General features: G+C 40.6%; 2 protein-coding genes across 5 annotated transcripts in view; one reads left to right on the top strand and one right to left on the bottom strand.

Moving 5' to 3' along the window:
* PTK2B (protein tyrosine kinase 2 beta) overlaps positions 1–5,878 on the top strand; it is a 126,383-nt gene extending 120,505 nt beyond the window's left edge. For all 3 annotated transcript variants that reach the window (XM_075201150.1, XM_075201149.1, XM_075201151.1), the window contains 2 exons: positions 1,266–1,346; positions 2,308–5,878. In XM_075201150.1, coding sequence (XP_075057251.1) covers positions 1,266–1,346; positions 2,308–2,523 — 297 coding nt within the window. In that variant the 3' untranslated portion in view covers positions 2,524–5,878. The remainder of the gene's footprint in view (positions 1–1,265; positions 1,347–2,307) is intronic.
* Positions 5,879–12,688: 6,810 nt separating this feature from the next.
* The window catches only part of CHRNA2 (cholinergic receptor nicotinic alpha 2 subunit), an 83,468-nt gene continuing 74,514 nt past the window's right edge, over positions 12,689–21,642 (bottom strand). For both annotated transcript variants that reach the window (XM_075201147.1, XM_075201148.1), the window contains exons 6-7: positions 19,103–20,141; positions 12,689–13,291 (exon numbers count right to left, since the gene is read on the bottom strand). In XM_075201147.1, coding sequence (XP_075057248.1) covers positions 13,166–13,291; positions 19,103–20,141 — 1,165 coding nt within the window. In that variant the 3' untranslated portion in view covers positions 12,689–13,165. The remainder of the gene's footprint in view (positions 13,292–19,102; positions 20,142–21,642) is intronic.

The raw sequence follows: 21,642 nt of genomic DNA, 5'->3' as shown, positions 1-21,642 counted from the left end.
AACGCTTGAAGGTTTGAAGACTAGAGGAAAGTCTTACTGTGCGAGGGAGGGAATTCCACAAAGTGGGTGCAGCCCGAAAAAAGTCCTGTAACCAAGAATGGGAGGATGTGATGATAGTGGAGGAGAGACGCAGATCTTGTGCAGAACGGAGGTGTCGAGTAGGGAGATATTTTGAGACAAGTGAGGAAATGTGTGTTGGTGCAATTTTGTTGATGGTCTTGTATGTTAGTAGGAGAATTTTATATTGGATTCGTTGAAATACAGGAAACCAATGTAGAGACTGAAAGAGTGACTCAGCAGAGGAATAACGGTTTGCAAGGAAAATCAATCTAGCAGCTGCGTGCAAAATAGATTGTAGGGGTTCAAGTCTGATTTTGGGAAAATCAGTAAGGAGGGAATTGTAATAGTCGATGCGGGAGATGATTAGTGCATGAATTAATGTTTTTGCGGTGTCTTGTGTGAGATATGTGCGTATTCTGGAAATGTTCTTTAGGTGTATGTAACATGATTTAGATATAGAGTCCATGTGGAGAATAAATGATAATTGTGAGTCAAGAATAACACCTAGGCAACGAGCTTGCGGGGTGGGATTTATGGTCATGTTATCAACAGAAATAGAAATGTCAAGCAAGAAGCTTCTGTTTTTGGGTGGAAATATTATTAATTCAGTTTTTTAAAGATTGAGTTTGAGTTGACGAGAAGACATCCAAGATGAAATGGCAGAAAGACAGTCAGTAACGCGAGACAACACAGATGGTGAAAGATCAGGAGAGGATAGATACATTTGTGTATCATCCGCATAGAGATGATACTGAAATCCAAAAGAGCTTATTAGTTTTCCAAGAGAAGTGGTGTAGATAGAGACTAGCAGAGGACCTAGGACTGAGCCTTGTGGTACTCCAACTGATAAAGGAAGCGGAGCAGAGGTGGATCCAGAGAAATTAACACTGAAAGAGCGATTATCTGCCTCCTAATACTAACCCACCATATTATGTCTATTGCCTCTTTCCAAAATCTTGTCTTTGCATAATTCCCCTGTGTTGTCTCTGTTTTTTATCCCTATGCGGGCTGCTAAACTTGAATGGCAGCCCTGACCATAGTTGTACGTACTGTATTTCCAGCATTCACTATGATATATATATATATATATGCCTCCATTATCATGTGCTGCTCGCAGCTCAGACTGACTGGACCAAGGCTGCATCACAAGTTGTATGTGTACCCGATTTGCTTTAAGCTTTAATCTTGTGTCTCTCTCCTTCCAGAATGTCGGGCTGATGCTCCGAAAGCTGATTGGAAGCGTGGATGAAATTCTCCCATCTTTGCCACCATCTTCCCGTACAGAGGTGATGTATTATTTAAGTGAAGGATCATGCTGGCAATTTTTGAAAATTATATTTTTATCCGTTGGATAATATCACACAAACCATTAAAACGCTGACACTTAAGCACCGAGCTCAGTCACTGAAGCACAGTCACTATAGTAGGAAGGTGACCTGCAATTATAGAGTATATTATCACTACTTCAGAGTCCCCATTTGTTACTATGTAACATTGCACATTACTGTAAGTTCCCAGCTCACACTACATCAGCCTAGAATGTTACTGTTATGTGAAGACAGGACTTTACTTATCTAATCTTATCTCTACTTATAATCACAAATTAGTGTCCTCTTTCTTTATTCTGAGAGGGAGAAGGAGAGCATGCCCTAGGCTTCCATTGAATTAGATAACCCGTTTCTGCAAAAATGTTCTTGTAAACATATTTAGGAAAAACAATGATCTATCTAATTAATAATTTGACTGTTCTCAAAAATTGCAACATTATATCTGCAAATCCGAAGATAATTCATGATGAACATACATTTATTTCTGTTGATTGACAGATTCTTTTTAACAAACGGTTAAATCAGAAGAGGACATTCTCGCCATATTGTCCAAATGATCTTGTCCTAGTGTATTTTGTATTGATGGGAACATTACCTACTGAGTGGTACAGACCTTCCTAGCTAGAGGAGTGCTGTCCAAAATAATGGACAAAATGACACATTCTTTAAATATGCTAATATAAAAGTCATTAAGGTTTGTGGAATAGCTGAAATATAAAAACACACATTTTAATGACTTTTGAGTTCTACATATTATAGATAAATTAGGTTGTAAAACAGCCCTACAGGCTGTAACAGGTACTGCACCCATGTCATGTCAGCAAGAAACGCTTGCAGTTTCAATGATGGTTTTTTAATTTCAGTACATTGTGTTTAGCGCACTCCTGTTTATATCTGATCGCTTTGTGTCTCTGAGCAGATTGAAGGAACACAGAAACTCCTGAGTAAAGACTTGGCGGATCTGATCAACAAGATGCGTTTGGCCCAGCAGAACGCCGTGACGTCGCTGAGCGAGGAATGTAAGAAGCAGATGTTGACGGCATCACACGCCTTGGCGGTGGATGCCAAAAACCTACTGGACTCCGTGGACCAAGCGCGGGTGAGAGCCAATCTCGCTAAGGTGGCCTCGGAGTGACGTTCTACGGGACTTAGGAAATATTGCGTGAAGGAAGGAGCGTTTCTTTAACATGTCTCAAAATGCGTTACCGCGGATCACTCGTGTAGACAGCCGTTGCTGCTGCAAGACAGAAACACGACTGAATTAATGGACAGGACCAAGAATTCAGTTTAAATGTAAAATCAAGCTTGAGGACACGAGAAAGGAAAAACTATGTTACTTTTTAGTGGGTGACGATTTAGGGTTTGTGGAGAAGTATTTATTTTGTAAACGTTTATTTTGTAAAAGTATCTTTACCCGGACAGTGGACAACTTCAACGTCTTGATTCTTATTGAAGTCCCCGAGAAAAAATTGGGACTTTATTCATTCCGAAAGGAACTTACCGCGTTATTGAATTCACTTAGGAGTTTTACAGTCAATTGTTTATAAATTTTAGCCGGTATGATCGATTGTTGTCCTGCTAACAGTCAGACATTGAGATGTATTGCTAGAACGCATGACAAGCTATCATCCATCAGTCAAACTGTAGGACCTGAATATATCTATGTAGATTATTGGGGAGAGAAATCATTCAATTTAACATCTCTTTTTGTCACAAAATACAGTAAATTATACTAGAACAGCTGACTTTTGGCCTCATGGTATGGTGGGTTTAACGTATAGAGTTTTCTTACTTGCATTAGACTTTTATTTATTTTTTGTTTTTTGTTTTACGATTTCCCCCATGGCAGATGTTATTTTTGTGCAGTTAGTTTTGATATTGTTTTATGATTCAGCGGAGTTTGACCTGCCTGCAGCTGAGCATATGTAATTAAAGACTCATAACTCAGGTAGTTGAGGTGTAAGATAAACATGTACACCCCATGTTGGGTCCTTGTTTTAGTTTCTGTTTACAGCTGTATTTGCCGATACCGCATGGCTATTTCATATGACGGGATGATTTTCTTCCAATAAGACATAAATGGATCAGATTCATCCAACCTTTTAAAATGAAAAAGTGGAGGCGTTGCCCATAGCAACCAACCAGATTCTAGCTGTCATTTATCTACTACATTCTAGAACATGGCAGTTAGATTCTGATTGGTCGCTATGGGCAACGCCTCCTCTTTTCCTATTTAGAAGATTGGATGAATCGACCTACAAGTGGTTTTATGGTTTTGCTGATCTGGAAAATCCTCTCATCAGATTATCTTTGAAGCGTCACTATTTACGTATAGTGCTGGCGCAGTTGCTATCACTGACTATGAAGATATTTTATGTTACGGTCCGCTGTTAATAGGCAACCGCTAAAACGTTGCAAATGTAATTGTTCTTGACATGTTCATATATATTTCCTGCCCATATAGGACAATATAAGGTCTACCTATTAATTCTGTTGGGTACTTTATTGAGATTTACATTATTACCTGTGGTTCTGTGAGCGTTGTTGACTTGATACACTATTAACAGTTAAAAGGCTCCCACTTTATACCACCTTCCCTTTATAATGCCACCTGGAGGGTACATCCCCCACGTGAAAGTGTATTACAATGTATTACTTCTATTATATGTCACCCTCTTTATAGCATTACTCTTGCTGTAAGGACAATGTTGACCTGCACTTTAATCTGGCGGTATAAAGAGCTTGCACTTTAGTAGCAAGGAACCTGCAAGGTTACTAATAGGTTTGCACAGACAAATGAATATCATTTCATGGTGCGTGTTTTATACAGGGATTACCTTGTATGTGCATACTGTGTCTTGTATGTATGTCGCTGGGATGTTTCATTGCCATGGGGTCATCATATTGATCTGGGGTGTATTGTATATCTGACTCATAATAGGGACAATTTTGTTAGTGGGACAGAGCCGTGAAGATGTGAATCGCTTTGTCTCGTGCCCCCTGAACTTGATTTTTGGAGCAAAAAGTCTGCAGGTCCACTTTGAAGTCACCTAAGCTGGTTATCTTAAGCATTCTGAGTCCGAAAGATCGAATTATACCCCTGCTAGTCTTAATACTCGTTGTTAATTTTTATTTATGTTTAGACAACCTTTAAGGAGGATATAATTGTTATAATTATCTCACAGTCACCTGGTTAATTGTGAGTAAAATACATCGCTATATGGTGGCTGTGGAAGAAGAGAGCTAAACGCACGTCGATATCGCGTCAATAAAACGAGAGGGGGACATTTACCGAACTCTGCCACAAATCATTATAATAGTCGTGTTTTATGATATTGCCCACGTTAACCCGCACTCTCTATTCCCTACTATTCCTGAATTAGTTTAACTGTAGAGAACAGCTGTAAGTCGAAGGACGTGTGCACCGGGTCTGTTTGTGAATGAGTTGCAGCTCTTTACGTTTTTCCATCTCTGCTCCTCGATGTGGTTTGGTTTTGTTGATTAAGTTCATCGCAGCTGACGTATCATTTTTTTCGGTCATTGACTAAAGGTTGTATGAATCATAAGTGTTACACCTCCTTAAAACCACACCTGTACCTTTCTTAGGACGAGATGTTCCCCGGTGTGTGCAACATTTGTGGGTATATTTACTAAACTGCGGGTTTGAAAAAGTGGAGATGTTGCCTATAGCAACCAATCAGATTCTAGTTATCATTTATTTAGTGCATTCTGCAAAATGACAGCTAGAATCTGATTGGTTGCTATAGGCAACAACTCCATTTTATTTTTTTTCAAACCCGCTGTTTAGTAAATATACCCCTTGATCTTTGATATAACAGTTTTTAACATTGAAAAGTGTCTGTACTTCCATCCACATCACCCTGTAAATATCACACAGTACACAATACAGTCTAGACCAAGGGGTTCTTATCCTGTGGGGCTAGACCAAAAAATTTACCATTTAGGTCCACATGTCATCTAAGAAGAATACCTATTATACTTTTTTCTCTTTTTAGCAAAATTATTGAGTAGTTCCGATTAACAAACTTCATTTCATAGTTCCAGATTATTTTGAGCCCTGAAGCTGATTATATACTTTAATCTGGGTCTCAGGCTAAAAATATTGAAGAACCCCCATGTCTCCACACATGGCCGCTGAAAATGGACAGAATATATTGTAATTGTCGTGAGAATTCCGTGAGAAGTGGTACTGGGCACAGGCCCTGGGAATGATGCACTTTTTGCAGTTATGCAATAACTTGATTTTAAACTTCAGCTGTAAGGGAGTGACTGCAGATCAGCATTACTGGGTCGTTCAGGAACTGCAGGGTGGCTGAATCCTCCCATATACCCCCGTCATTCATTCACAGACTCCAAATATGTTTTTCTTTTCCCACCATGTTGTATTTTGCCTTCAAGTTGTAATATAATGTAAATATGATTCCTTGTGACTTGTACTTTCAATAAATGAAGTTTGTTGTAATACTTTATCACCGCTGCACAGACTGGACCGAGGTTGTAGCGTCTCCGATTATTACTCCTGAGGGTGGATGGCAGTAACGAGGAATCACAATGCTTCCCTGCGGGAAGGACAATGAAGAAACAAGAACATCGACATTCTTATAAACAAATTTCTTATTTTTATTTATTTGAAACGATGTGTTGTTTTGTTTGTGTTCTCCATAATGAAATTTTACAGCCGTTCTAGGAGGATAGAACATTCTGGGTTAGATTTACTAAACCTTCCAAAAAAAAGTAAAAGCAGAGGTGTTGCCCATAGCAACCAGTCAGATTCTAGCTACCATTCTCTAGCATGTACTAGATAAATGACAGCTGGAATCTGATTGGTTGCTTTTTAGACACTTTAGTAAATCTACCGCTCTGTTTTGTAGCTTCCAAGGATGGAAATTACTTATGCTTAGTGAAGAGTGTCACTAGAACATTCACTTCATCATCATCATCATCATCATTTATTTATATAGCGCCACTAATTCCGCAGCGCTGTACAGAGAACTCATTCACATCAGTCCCTGCCCCATTGGAGCTTACAGTCTAAATTCCCTAACATACAAACACAGACAGACTAGGGTCAATTTGTTAGCAGCCAATTAACCTACCAGTACACTTCAGTGATAATTTGTATTATTACTGGCGATTCAGGAAATTAAATAATAATTTTACGTGCTAACGCACCTGTTTGTCCATTATAGGGCACACCCAGACTGGGATTTTTAGAAAGCTCCCCCATAGGTCTAGGCTTAGGATGCTTCTTGGTGATGTAGGGGCAGAATTCTTCTCAATTGTATTGTTTCATTGAGAAGTCATTATAGAATATACACATAGGCTGAATAATTTCCATTGTGCATTTGGTACAGATAGGAAGCAGATGCTAGATGGAATATTGGATAATATATGGCAGAGGGGAGGTGGGATTATGGGATGGCATGGTTAGCCAGACCTAAGTACTCTATATCAGGCCCTGCCCACTTGCTGATGACATCACACCGCGCAGTCAGGGCAGAAGAAGCGTATAGTTACAGTGTGTTGTTTGTTCTCCTAATGAATGTATAACAACTAAGCCAGTTACAGAACGCAAAGGTGTGGATATTTGCATGGGTGTATTTGCATAAACCCCCCCCCCCCCCCCCAATCTTTTGAGGAAAAGGAAATTTTTACGCTTTGTATTGTTTAGAGAATAGAAAGAATGATGACTCTGATTTGGTAAACACGGACAATGTATCCAATTACTGTCATCTCTGAAATGAACTAGGAAAGTTCATCTTGATAGGAGAGAGGCCGTTGCAGACACAACTTGATGTCTTTTTGCAGAAACATCTTGATGTATTTTCTTATGGAAAAATGACAGTACACAGAACATTTGTGTTATTTTACTGTGCATCCATCATGTTGGATACCCCTGCTGCACTGAGAGGTTTGTTTATATCACTTTTACCTCTCATAACTACAAAACTGTGCTAAGTGACCCATAACATGTTTAATTTTACCCCAAGTATAGTGTGATCATTTCTTTCAACTATCCCCCAAATATATATAAATATGTACCTATAGTTTTATTCTTTACTAATACATTGAGCTGTTATTATACCACTTGGTTTGCTGGGTGTGATAAAGGGGTAGTGGGGGCAGGTCGCCTGGTTTAGTCTCAGTTGGCAGTCGATCCACCCAGGTCTTTAATAGCCATGTGTAGCGATAGCCGGATGGTTGAACATGTCAGGGGTTTGACTTGGGGACCTCTACCGGCTTTGCCCAACGGCACACAGCTGGCAGGTAGAGAGAAACCTCGACGACACCCAGACTTGACTGGCAGCAAATTCAAATAATATCTTTCCTACCAGTAATACAGCTGACACTCGCTTCACACCCACTCACCCACTGCTTCCTCCCCTAGCGAGACCTCGCTGAGCAACGGTTCTATGTCAGGGCCCAGCACAGATGTCGATGCTAGCATAAGTCCATGAGGTGCCTGGGCGCATTAGATTACTGTTCCTACACAGTATAGGTAGAGATTGCCAAGGGGAGATCTTCCGAGTGGGTCACAGAACCTCTTCAAATGGGATATTTGATAAAGGAATATGGGGCAGCACGGTGGCCTAGTCGTTAGCACTTCTGCCTCACAGCACTGGGGTCATGAGTTCAATTCCCGACCATGGCCTTATCTGTGTGGAGTTTGTATGTTCTCCCCGTGTTTGTGTGGGTTTCCTCCGGGTGCTCCGGTTTCCTCCCACACTCCAAAAACATACTGGTAGGTTAATTGGCTGCTATCAAAAATTGACCCTAGTTTGTGTGTGTGTGTGTCTGTGTGTGTGTGTTAGGGAATTTAGACTGTAAGCTCCAATGGGGCAGGGACTGATGTGAGTGATCTCTCTGTACAGCGCTGCGGAATCAGTGGCGCTATATAAATAAATGGTGATGATAATGATGATAGCCCTGTCTACCTCTAACCACTGTACCAGGTGGTGGGGATGATGGTGCCCAACTTCAGTCCATCCAACAGTGCGGAAGACTTGTTCCATCACAGATAAGCTGAGACTCTCTCCCTCTCCTGACTTATGTGGTATCAGCAGTATCGACTGTAGCAGGAGACTCTCATGCCAAGTTTCCTCACTTACTTCGCTCACAATGGTGTCAGTGGGCGATCAGTATTGCACCCTGACATTAATCCCAACAGTGACGCATATTGTGGGGACCAGTTCTTACCCCCCAACATTGGACCAGTACCCCTTTGCCTTTCTGGCCTCCCACAATCTGGACTAGACAGAACTTGAACTCAATAAAACTGATAGTGACAGGGTTGGTAATGTATGAATGGAATCAGGGCACAAACCCCTCCCATAACAGCAGAACTATCTGTGTGTATTGAGGATAAATGATATTTATTGTACATCTTGTGTTTCGCTAAGGTCGGATTTAGTTTTTTCTTCACCAAATATGTAGCCAGCAAGTAAATTAGTTTGCTCTGTGTGTACACTCAATAATAATGGGGATCATGTGTTCAGAACAACTACTGTATTGTGTATTGTTATCCAATGTTTTACTGTTTGAGTATGTTTACATCCCCAAAGCACCTACTGCCTGATCCAAGTCCAGACTGCGCCCTACTGCACCGCAGATCCCACAACAATTTCACAAGGCACCCGTTCATTAAAGGGGGCTTTCCTCATTTGTATAACCCCCCTCATTTTGACTTGTCTCCCCCATCTAGTAAAGGGTGTCCCTTCCTTCAGACTGCTCGGATTCGACCCCCTTTGCCATGAGATGGAAAATCACCTCTGAGCGGTTCCTGTCTTCAGGTAATGGGCTTTTAAAGGGGGGATTGAATCAAAATTAGAGGAGCTCGTCCAAAAAGTAAATGTCCCCTTTAATTACAGTTCATGATCATTATCTTTACACAGATTCTATAAAAATCTTATCCTTCTGCTACTAATTGCATTACACTGTTAAGATTATGTGTGCAAATAGTTGCACAGAATAAATCTAATTGAAGATATAGGGGTATAATAAAAGAGTAACGTAATAACGTAATAGTGTGTTTAGCGCTACCTCCACCAGGCAGGTGGGTAATCGTAAATGTATCTGACTTCTATCTGTTCCACCCTCTGCACTCAGTGCCCCTTGCTTGATTAATGTCCTATCTATATGTTCATCCATATATTCATTTCCGAAAGAACAAACTGTCCACCTCCCGCCGTTCTTATGCCACTGCCCAATATTTATGCCATTGCACCCGTTTTTTAAAGGCAATGACATGGTTTCGATGGGCAAGATGGCAGCATCTGATGAGAGGTGTAGAGCAGATCGTGATTGATGCCCACTCATGTTCCACTCAGATGCCCCTAGTGATGTGCCCATGTGCAATGGGAAGCACTTTGGTCCCCACAGAAGGACTTGAACGCATCTCAGAGATGATGGAAACTAGGCGTTGGTCTATAATTATAACGGGACGCCTTTTGCAGCTTTCAGATATGAAGACGGTTTTGATGTCCCCTCTCTGTCATCACTTATCTGAGCAGTATTTTAGGAGGAAAAGAGAAAAGCTTTAATTTATTATAGGGGTGATTCTGAAGCCGTAGGGACTTCGAAGTTACCTTTTCACTCTTCCCACACTGCGCATTTCTGCAATCCAGCAAAAGTTGGTGCAGATTTTTTTTTTCGAGGGCAGGATCCAGGACTGTAACGTGGACAAGTTTTCCACTGATGTAAATTAAATTTACTGTTTAAATGGGATTCTGACCACTAGTTTTCAGTCTTTAATTTGCCAAAAAAAGGGTAACTGAAGAGGAATAGGGACAATTTAATTAGACTTATATTAAAAAATAGTATCAAACAATAGATTGAATGAAAATAAATGAAGTTAGTTGGTGATGCACTGATCAGCTACAACATTAAAACTACTAGCAAATGAAGTGGAAAAACATTGATTATCTCATTACAATGGCACCTGTCAAAGACTAGGATATATTAAGCAGTAAGTGAACAGCCAGTTCTCGAAGTTGATGTGTTGGAAGCAGGAACAATGGGCAAGTGTAAGGATCTGAGCGACTTTGACAAAGGACAAATTGTGATGGCTAGATGACTCCATCGGAGCATCAGGTCTTGTGGGGTGTTCCTGGTATACAGTGGTTAATACCTGCCACAAGTGGTCCAAGGAAGGACAACCAGTCAACCCCCGACAGGGTCATAGGCACCCAAGGCACATTGATGCCCGTAGGGAGCGAAGATCTGGACCAATCCCACAGAAGAGCTACTGTAGCACTAATTGCTGAAAAAGATAATGCTGGCTATGATAGAAAGGTGTCAGAACACACAGTGCATCACAGCTTGCTGCGGATGGGGCAGCGTAGTAACAGACCGGTCAGAGTGACCATGCTGAATATTGTCCACCCCTGAAAGTGTGTACAATAATACGTGAGCCCCAGAACTGGACCATGGAGCAATGGAAGAAGGTTGCCAGGTCTGATGAATCATGTTTTCCTTTACATTATTATTATTATCGTTTATTTGTAAGGCGCCACAAGGTTTCCGCAGCGCCGTACATGGTACAAACAGTAGACTATACAGGGTAAGACAGTACAGAACAATAAACACAAAGTACCAGTACTTCAGAAACTCCAGGCAGGCAGATACAGTAGAGACGGAGTGGAAGAACAGGTATGGAGACAGGAGGGAAGATGGGCCCTGCTCATACGAGCTTACATCCTAAGGGAGGGTAAACAGAATCAGGTACATAAGGGAGCCAGTGAAGCAACGGGGAGAGAGAAAGGGGGCAGGGGAGAACCAGAAGAGGTGAGAGGTTAAGTGGATGGTTGGTAGGCCTTAAGGAACAGGTGAGTTTTAAGAGCCAGCTTGAAGGAGCACAGATTGGGTGAGAGACGAATGGAGCGAGGGAGACGGCTGGGTGCCTGTGTGTCATTTACCTGCGGAAGACACCAGGATGCACTATGGGAAGAAGACAAGCCGGCGGAGGCAGTGTGATGCTCTGGGCAATGTTCTGCTCAGAAACCTTGGGTTCTGGCATTTATGTGGATGTAACTTTGACATGTACCACCTGTCTGAACATTGTTACTGACCAAGTACTCCCCTTCATGGCAGCGGTATTCCCTGATGGCAGTGGCCTCTTTCAGCAGGATAATGGGCCCGGCCACACTGCAAAAATTGTTCAGGAATGGTTTGAGGAACATGACAAAGAGTTCAAGGTGTTGACTTGGCCTCCAAATTCCCCAGATCTCAATCTGATCGAGCACCTGTGGGATGTGCTGGAAAAACAAGTCCGAACCATCGATGACCCACCTCGCAACTTACAGGACTTAAAGGATCTGCTGCTGACGTCTTGGTGCCAGATATCACAGGACACCTTCAGAGGTCTTGTAGAGTCCATGCCTCAACGGGTCAAAGCTGTATTGGCAGCACAAGGGGGACCTACACAATATTAGGCAGGCGGATTTAATGTTGTGGCTGATTGGTGTAGAAACCAATAGAGAATAATAAAAGTTAAGGAGTGTGTAGACATTCTAATATTTGGAATCAGTGTTGTATAAAAGAAATGTAAAAAAACTGAGATATAATTAATTACATGAAATGAAGAATCCAGAAGTCTAGTAAAGAAACTAAAGAGGGATAAAGAGTATTGAAGTATTGCGGCAGTAACCAGACAGTGACAAGTGGAGACTGAGTAACATTCAGCAATAGAGGCATAAATTGCAATATTGTATTGAGACATAAACGAAGAATTGTATCCAGACTAGAAAGAGGAAAACCGGATGTATCATTAAGTCTTCATGGATGTATCACTCGACACCAGAGAAGACGCTGACATTGTTGTTCTCTTTGAGGAAGACGTGAGCACAACGTCAACATCGCCAAGGCTGTTGTCTCTTTATTCAGTGCAACCTGGCCAGGTCTGATTAATATATATTGTTATGGGACTTACCCGAAAAAAGACTGTTATGTACTGACAAGTAACACTAGACAAGAGGTAATATCCACAATTCCTGGAGTGCTAGAGGTTAGCCAACACTGGTGCAGAAGAACCCAGTAGAGTTGTGAGATTACAGCACACATGAAGCAAAGGGCTTAAACCGAGAGGTGCAATCTTCAGTTTTTCTGATTGTTATATTATGCAGTCTGATATTTTGTTCCAAGGCTCTTTTAGTCTATACCCACTATTTAAAATGACTAAGATATTTTTTTTTTAAACCATGATGCATATTGCAGTTCAGTATGTAGTTTAACCTTATTAATGTGTTAATTATTGGTCTCCCTCTGAAACAAGACAATGTAGCTATTACGATTCTTTCTTTTATTATCAAACCTGGTTTCTGCCTTGGTTACAATTTTCTTCCAGGCAGATTTCTGTTTGTTGATCGTCCTTTGATACGACAACAGACGAGCTGAGGTCTGTGCACCGAAAACAATTTTTTAGGCATCTCTTGTCGTATCACAGGCCAACAATAATACCCATATCTGACTTCCTCTGATGGTGACGTTACCCTTCAACTTGGATTAAACCTTTCAGAAAACGTTTGAAGAAAATTATGAACCGTCCAATACTAATCTCAATATTTTATTTTATTCATGAGCAAGTTGTCTTTGTGGGCGAACGTCTGATCTTTCCTCAAGAGGAAGGAGCCAAGCACAGTGTGTCCCCAGCGGCCATCGTCTCCACGAGCCAGAGATGTGAGCGGCGGGGTCCTCTCTAGCTGACGGCAGGGAATGGGCGATCTCTACCCGAAGGTTGGCCTAGTGTTTGTGACAAAGTCCTATATCATTCCGGCCAAGAACGGGGGGAGGAATAGTCCAACTGTCCCTAGCAAGCAGACGATGATGAACATCCACAGGAATATTCTGTCGATCACCATTGCTACATACTTCCAATCTTCTTTTACCTAAGGACAACGAGAAGACGGAACGTTACATAACTGGCATCAATCAAACATGACTTACAAAGCTATGATGATAAAAATAATAATAATAATAATAATAATAATAATAATAATAATAATAAAGTAGATGAGTGTAGAAATGTAAATTTTACATTTCTGGAAAGTTTGTGGCTGTCTAATCGGTTCAGTTCATGAAAAAGTTTTGGAATTTGGAAGAAACTAGTCCATCAAAAAGTAAATAATATTTGCTTGTAATAACTAATGCTACAAAAAAATAAGAAAACAGTAAATTTAATCAATGTACATTGAGGGCCTGATACATTAGGAACGTAAGTCCATTTTCGTGCTGTATATTGAGGAACATCGCTCTGCATATGCCCAGAACAGGAACATATGCAACTAAGCGCAGCAGCGCTCAATTCCTCTGGGTACGCAAAGGACACTTACTACAGTGTCTGTGAGAGAACGGGGCGAGGAAGGGGTGTAGTCAATGTACAGTACGGGCGTGCCAAACTCAGGGCACGCAGTCATGTTCGATTCAGGCTCTGGGCATCTCTCAGTTACTTGTATTATTGCCGTATCACTTGCTCCAGCTACAGGGCTAGACTAAGTCCTCAGTACTAGTGATGACGGCTGTGTATGATGCTATAACATGTGTTTGCAATCACGAGCAACTGTAAAAATGTATTTTATGCTTAGTAGACATTAGGAACATCCTAATAAATGTATTTCATATAAGGAAAAAAAATCTTTTAAAAAAAAACATTTATTTAATTTATTTATTTTTACTATTTTATCATTAATGACTTTTAACAGGTGACATTAATTGAATATATATTTTTTTTCTGTGCTTTCTTTTGCGAATTTATTTTCCATATAGATACGGGACGTATCCTGCAGAGTCTTGTATAATAGAGCAGAGCGGACCTACCCCTGTATCCATCAGCGCACGTATCTTCAGATCCGCCTCATGATGAATTCAGGCGGGCGTATGCCCGAGTTCCGTGCAAAACAAACGCACATTGCGCTAGGTATGCGGCCTCGAGACTTTATCAGGGTGTTTTATAACTTAATCAGGGTGTGGGTTCTGCAATCTATTGAAACGCATTAATGTATGTTATATATAACAGTCTAGTGCTCACACATACGCTCCACACGTGACTACGTCACTGGTTATTTATAACACTACACTCTGTTATGTCTGCAAACATTCTGCAATGTGCTCTGACGTTCTGTAACTGTTTCTGTCTATATCAGAATATTATCCACATACTAAAACAGGCCTGTCCAACCTGCGGCCCTCCAGGTGTTGTGAAACTACAAGCCCCAGCATGCTTTGCCAGTAGACAACCAGTTGATAGCTGGAAGGGCATGCTGGGACTTGTTGTTTCACAACATCTGGAGGGCCGCAGGCTGGATAGGCCTGTACCAAAACATATTGGGCCTCATTTATCTTCCCTTTGTGTGCCGTATCTTATGTGAAATATCTCTGCACATGCTCATAAACGGACATTACACTAAGGAACGCAATTTGCGTGAAATTCATGTCCGCACGCTAATGACACTTCCAATTGCCTATGGCGGAACGGTAAAGGGAGGATTTGGACTGATGTAGGTAATGTACAGTAAGGGGTGCCGAGGAGAGTGCACACATTCCTCTGAATTCAGCTCCGGGCCTCTCTCAGGTCCGTGATTTTTAGCCGTATGATTTGCACCAGCTACAAAGTGGGTGTAACTGCACCCTAATAACGATGACTACACGTATGTATGCCACAACATGTGTTTGCATATTAGAGGAACTGTAAAAATGCATGTTATGTACATTAGGCATTAATAACATCCTGATTTATGGATTTCATTTTTTAAAAATATTTTTTTTTACACATATTTGTATTAATGATTATTGTATCAATAGTTTTAAATTTCTTTTATATAATACATTTTTGTGCTTGTGTTCTAATGAGACTTTATATTGCACATATACATGTGTGCACACTGCACGGTGTTCTGTCTGTTAACATACAGCAAGTATCATACAGCAAGAGCGTACGTCTAACCAGGTCCAAATGGAAACGTTTCACGAGATCCTCTTGTACCTGAATACGAGCGGATGATTGTGCAAGTTACATGACATTTTCTTAAACACAAGTTGCGTTAACGTTACATTTGCGGATCAACTGGCTGAAAATCTCTCTACTAAAATTTCTAATCATCCAGAGAAGTGATCAGTGATATTATAGTGTCTGGAGTGATAAAATACTGACTGTTTGAAAATCTTGCTGCAGAAGCAGAACTATGAAAATTTGGATAGGAATCTATCATCATCATCATCGTCATTTATTTATATAGCGCCAACATATTCCGTAGCGCTTTACAATTGGGGACAAACATAATAAACTAATAAACAAACTGGGTAAAAGAGACAAAGAGGTAAGAAGACCCAAGCTATATAAGAGAGTGTAGTGTTATAAATAACCACTGACGTAGTCACGTGTGGGATGTACGTGTGTGTACTGCGTTTCAATAGATTACAGAACCCGCACCCCGATTAAGTTACAAAACTCCCTGATAAAGTCTCAGGCCCTGATCCATCGAGGCCGCATACCTAGCGCAATTTGCGTTTGTTTTAATATCCACGGAACTCGGGCATACGCCCGCCTGAACTCAACATGGAGCGGATCTGAAGATACGTGCGCTGATGAATACGAGTCTAGGTCTGTTCTGCTATACTATACAAGACTCTGCAGGATACGTCCCATCTATGTGGAAATAAATTCGCAAAAGAAAGCACAGAAAAACATATATATTCAATTAATGTCACCTGTTAATAGTCATTAATGATAAAACAGTAAAAAGAAATAAATTAAATAAAAAAAAATTTTTAAAAGATTTTTTTTTCTTATATGAAATACATTTATTAGGATGTTCCTAATGTCTACTAAGCATAAAATGCATTTTTACAGTTGCTCGTGATTGCAAACACATGTTATAGCATCATACACAGCCGTCACCTGTTAATAATATAGGATTCATTAAGGATCTTAATTTGAGAAACTTCTTATTTCAGTCTCCTGGATAAAGCCATGTTGCATTGCAAGGGGTGCAAGTTAGTATTCTGTTTTGCACATAAGTTAAATACTGTCAGTTTTTTCATGTAGCACACAAATATCAACTTTACATTTCAGTGCCCAAATAAGCTATCAAGTATTTGTGTGCTTCATGAAAAAACAGGCAGTATTTAACTTATGTGCAAAACAGAACACTAATTTGCACCCCTTGCATTGTAACATGGTTTTGTCCAGGAGACTGAAATAAGAAGTTTCTCAAGTTAAGATCCTTAATTAATCAGGCCCATAATCATCAATGAAAAAACAGTTAAAAAATAAAATAAATAAATAAATGTTTTTTTTAAAAGATTTTTTTTTCTTATATGAAATACATTTATTAGGATGTTCCTAATGTCTACTAAGCATAAAATGTATTTTTACAGTTGCTCAAGACTGCAAACACATGTTATAGCATCACACACAGCTGTTATCACTAGTACTGAGGACTCAGACTAGCCCTGTAGCTGGAGCAAGTGATACGTCAGAAAAACAAGTAACTGAGAGATGCCCAAAGCCTGAATTGGACGTGACTGCGTGCGCTGAGTTTGGCGCGCCCGTACTGTACACTGACTACACCCCTTCCTCACCCCCTTCTCTCACAGACACTGTAGTAAGTGTCCTTTGCGTACCCAGAGGAATTGAACGTCGCTGCGTAGGGTCTTGTTCTGGACATATGCAGATTCAATTTGCGGGTCATACGCTTAATATCGTCATTTACAATCTTTGAGGAATCAGGCGCTATGTTGTTATAGTGGCCAAAGCGGTAGATACCCCTGGACTTAACTGATGTCCAGGGAAATAAAGGCGGAGACAAGAGATAGATACACAATAAATAGTAATAATAAAAATAATAATAAAAATAATAATAATAAATGTTATTTGAGATCTCATTGAAATAATATAAAACATATGTTTAAAGTTCATCATAGTAAACCAACATTGTGATACCAAATGATAAAGGGAGTTTAAAATGTAATCAGACAGTGTGCAAGTGCTTTATATAATCTTGATACAATGGCCACATCTCAGTTTAATTATGGGACTATGGGTCACGCAGGAGAATACAAGTTACTTGAAATAGTAACGATTTCAAAACATACATTCTAAACTTGAGGAAACTGTTGAAATGGAAAATGCCAATATAATATAATATCAATTTAAACTTTTCCTTCGGCAAGAACTAGTAGCCGGTGGTCCTGGGAGGTAGTAAAGATGATTTATTTTGGAACTTTACCAATGTCAAAATGAGATTTCAAATATGTTCTCAAAATGTTGTAGTTTTTATTTTCCTAAATGGGCTATTTCTGTATAAATCGGTTGCTGTTGAAATACGTGTTGTCCGAGTGGGAATTTCCTAAAATGATTGAATTATATATTGGTCCCCAGGCCATAGCACAGGTTAGGAAACACATTTATCAGTATACTACAGAGAATCCGGTGCCCCCTCGCCCTCAATCTGCTGGAATCTGAATGCGTGAGTTGGGTACATAAGAAGAGAATGACATAAAGGATAGAGGAAGATGTGATACTGATTGGGAGAGTCTCTTTGACATTCTATAAGCCAGTGATGGGCCACAGGCGGGCCTAGGGCCACAGGCCGCTCTCCCTAGCGGCAGCCAGCTTCTTCCTGTGTTGCTGTCAGATTTGTTTGTCATAGCTTGCCACACTTATTTATCTTACATCAAAATGCCTGCCTACATGTTATTGCAGATTGTTGTCTTTGATTAAATGTAGGGTTAGAACTTATTATTGAAATTAAGGGTGATGTGCGGCCCTTTTGAAAGTTATAGGGCCACCCGTGTGGCCCTAGAAGTGTATCAGGTTGCCCATCGCAGCTATAAGTGTACAGTGAATAATCCTCTGTGTGATAAACTGAGGAAGAAAAGGCTGCAATGTAATTGGTCAATGGGTTTTACCAGAATTCCTGCTGACCTAACTTTCCCCAATCACTTATATTGTATAATTGTGCCAAAAGCATTATGAAATGTCACCAGGTGAGGGGACTAGAGACTAAAACAGACTAAAAACTAGATAGAAGTATTTGTTTAATATCGAAATATCTCAGCGTAACTCTTATATTATTACATTGGTCTTTGCTCCAAGAAAGTCATGTTTCATTCACAATGATTCCATTTTTAATCTATGGGCAGTTAGAAATAATGTTAGGGAAGAGCTTCTAGCAGCTGTGCCTCGGGCTGTATTCATGGTGCCTTGTGCCTCAATGACGTCTTTAGTTTTTAGTGAATGAACGGCTGGATTGTCGTGAATGTCAGTAAAGCCCACACAAATACTACTTCTACTAGTAGAGAAGACAGGTAGACAAGAAACTAATAACATCTCAGCCTGATTTGCTTCATGTATGTAAATGCTGACCATGCTAACATGGCCACAAAAACACCCAGAGTGAGGGCAATTTGCTAGCATTGCATGTAGGCACAAATCTGCACTAAAACTATAGCAACTAATCAGATATTTGCTTTCATTACCTACACTGGTCTAGAAAGATGAAAGCTAACTGCTGATTGGTTGGTATACTTATAGCACAGATATGCGCCTTAAACCAAGGGTAAGCCAAGTAATGGGTTACAATGACCACTCCGATCTGCAAATTGTACTTCAAATGCACCTATTCACCATCGTCAGTTACTGAGATGTTTCCATGTTGGGTCCACCAAGTCTACATGGTGTGGATAGATGTTATACTTACAGAAAAGTCGGCATCTTCAGCCCGCAGGTGATCTGCTATGTAGTGAACTCCTTCTAAAGCTTTTAATATACTTGGGGAGAGCAAGAAATTAGGTTCAACATTCTCCGCCTTGGTCTGGCGAGGAGTCTGACACTGCCCCCCAGGCACCGGATGGTTATAGTCATAGCGGTACTGAAGGCTGTGGTTGTGGGTGGAGATGTGATGTACGTGGCAAGGTTGTATCTCAGCCTCCGGCTCACCCCACTTCTCATCCACATCGGTCTCCATCCAATATTTGGAAGTACTGAGTTTAAGCTCTGGTGTGTCGTACTGACTGATGATCTCCTCTACCGGAGCCGGTGGCCGCTTCATAAAGAGCCATCTCGGTATGTGGTCCAGGAAGACCGAACGCACCCAAAGAGGCATCTTGTGAGTACTAGGTGAGCGGTGGTGGACATTTAGCACAAACACGGTGATGACAATGGAGAGCGTGACGAAAATCATTGTGAAGAGGAGGTACTCCCCAATCAGTGGGATCACTAGTGACGTGGAGGGGATGATTTCCGTAATCAGCAGAAGAAAGACAGTGAGAGACAAAAGTACCGAGATGCATAGAGTAATCTTCTCCCCGCAGTCGGAAGGAAGGTAGAAGACAAGGACAGTAAGGCAGGAGATCAGTAGACATGGGATGATTAAGTTAATGGTGTAGAACAAGGGTAATCTCCTAATAATAAAGTAGTACGTGATGTCAGGGTATATTTCAGTGCAGCAATCGTACTTTTTGGAGTTGTACGTCCCAACAGCGTTGACTATCGCCCATTCCCCGCTCTCCCAGTAGTCCTTCAGGTCCACATTGCGCTCCATGCTCTCCAAGTCAATGTTGGCTTTGTCATACGTCCAAGAACCAAACTTCATCTTGCAGTTCTGCTGATCGAAAGGGAAGAAGGTGACGTCGATGCTGCAGGAGCTCTTGTAGATAGCAGGCGGGATCCACTGTACCTTCCCGTTGTGAAACAGGTGAGCTTTCGTCATGTGAGTGATCGCGAACTCCCCATCTGCACTGTAAGAGGAACGAAGAGAATCTTATTGAGTTGTTCATGTAACAGTGTCTAACGTGGCAAAGAAATAACATATCGAGAGGGAATAAATGCATTAAACATCCATTATGGAATGTTTAGTATTTATCTTGTTTTAGAATCCCAAAAAAGAAAAGTTAAAAAATATCTTGAGCTTGGAGATAATATAATCTATATAATAATCTCAGTTTTATTATGTTATCTCTGGGACATGCAAGATATTATTCTCAAATATATCTTATTAGATTTAGGTACATGTCAACTAGAGTCCCAAGAGGCTAAACTTTGCCGCCACCAGATTCCTCTGTGCTGTTGCGGCATTCCTGCAGTTGCAGGGGATTTCAGTTTCACTGTGGATGTGAGAACCATCTAACTAAGTCATGTGCAGCTCCTGACCAGTATTGCCGGTCAGTTGAATATCACTCAGATACAACGGCGATATATTTTATTAGTAAATCATGGCATTAGGGGGTTTTCGATCCCTGCAATAAGCGTCAAAACCTTTTTAATAAGTAGGGGTCACAATCCCTTAATGATAGCAACGTTGTGATCACATTAACAAAGATTATAAAATATTATGTCAAACACATTTTGAGCTCTTTTTAATCATCCGCTTGTTGAATCCGTACCTGGCCGCTTCAGTACATTTAAGTGGCAGCTAGGGGGCGCTCACTCTTAAGTTATAGCAGTGACAATAAATTGTCTCTAATGTATACTGCACTATTCCTAAGGTATGTTGACTCAAAATTATAATCCATCTAAAACCGACTTGTTAAACGTCAGCCTTTAGCCATCGGGAATGTTCAGCATTTGTCTGTGCTGATAGCATAGTGCTAGAATTTGTTTAATAAGTAGAACTGTGTTCATAGGGTTTATACATACTGATATATGGTAAATAGGTTAAGAATAGTTTTCTTATTTAGAATAATTATCAGACCTGTGGATCATCACAAAATCGCTAGCGGAGGACATGATTTTGTCTCCGCAGAGGTCTATTCTTGGAGCCCTTTCTAGGCTTCTTATTTTAAGCAGCATGGGATCCGCTGATTTATAAATCACAGTTGACTCGGAAGGATATGGAACGCGGTTTTCCGAGAATTAACTAATTTGCGGCAAGAGACAAAGATGGAGAAATGTTTCCTAGACTGAAATAACAGGGAAAAAAAAATCTATTTCAAAATAGTTTCTCAAAGACAGAATCGTAGCCTCTGTTATTTTCGCTTTATGCAGCAGACTCCCCTGTGAGAGGACATTACAATGCCCGATTGTTAATACCTAGGGAGGGGAGCTCACACAGGCTCACGCTAAGAATTGTTTAGCTGTTTGTGTGGACTGGCTTAGGGAGCCTTGTTCTGGGAAGTGAAAATTAAAGTATAACACAGAAGAACTAAAATGTAATTTAGATTTCCATTTAGACATTCTTCCGTTCTATAATCTCAGCCCTGCTCATTATGACCTCTCTTATAGGGTACAATAAATGGCTAC

Source organism: Mixophyes fleayi, chromosome 3 (assembly GCF_038048845.1).
Source record: "Mixophyes fleayi isolate aMixFle1 chromosome 3, aMixFle1.hap1, whole genome shotgun sequence".
Classification (NCBI taxonomy): domain Eukaryota; kingdom Metazoa; phylum Chordata; class Amphibia; order Anura; family Limnodynastidae; genus Mixophyes; species Mixophyes fleayi.
This window is presented reverse-complemented; position numbering and strand designations above follow the sequence as displayed.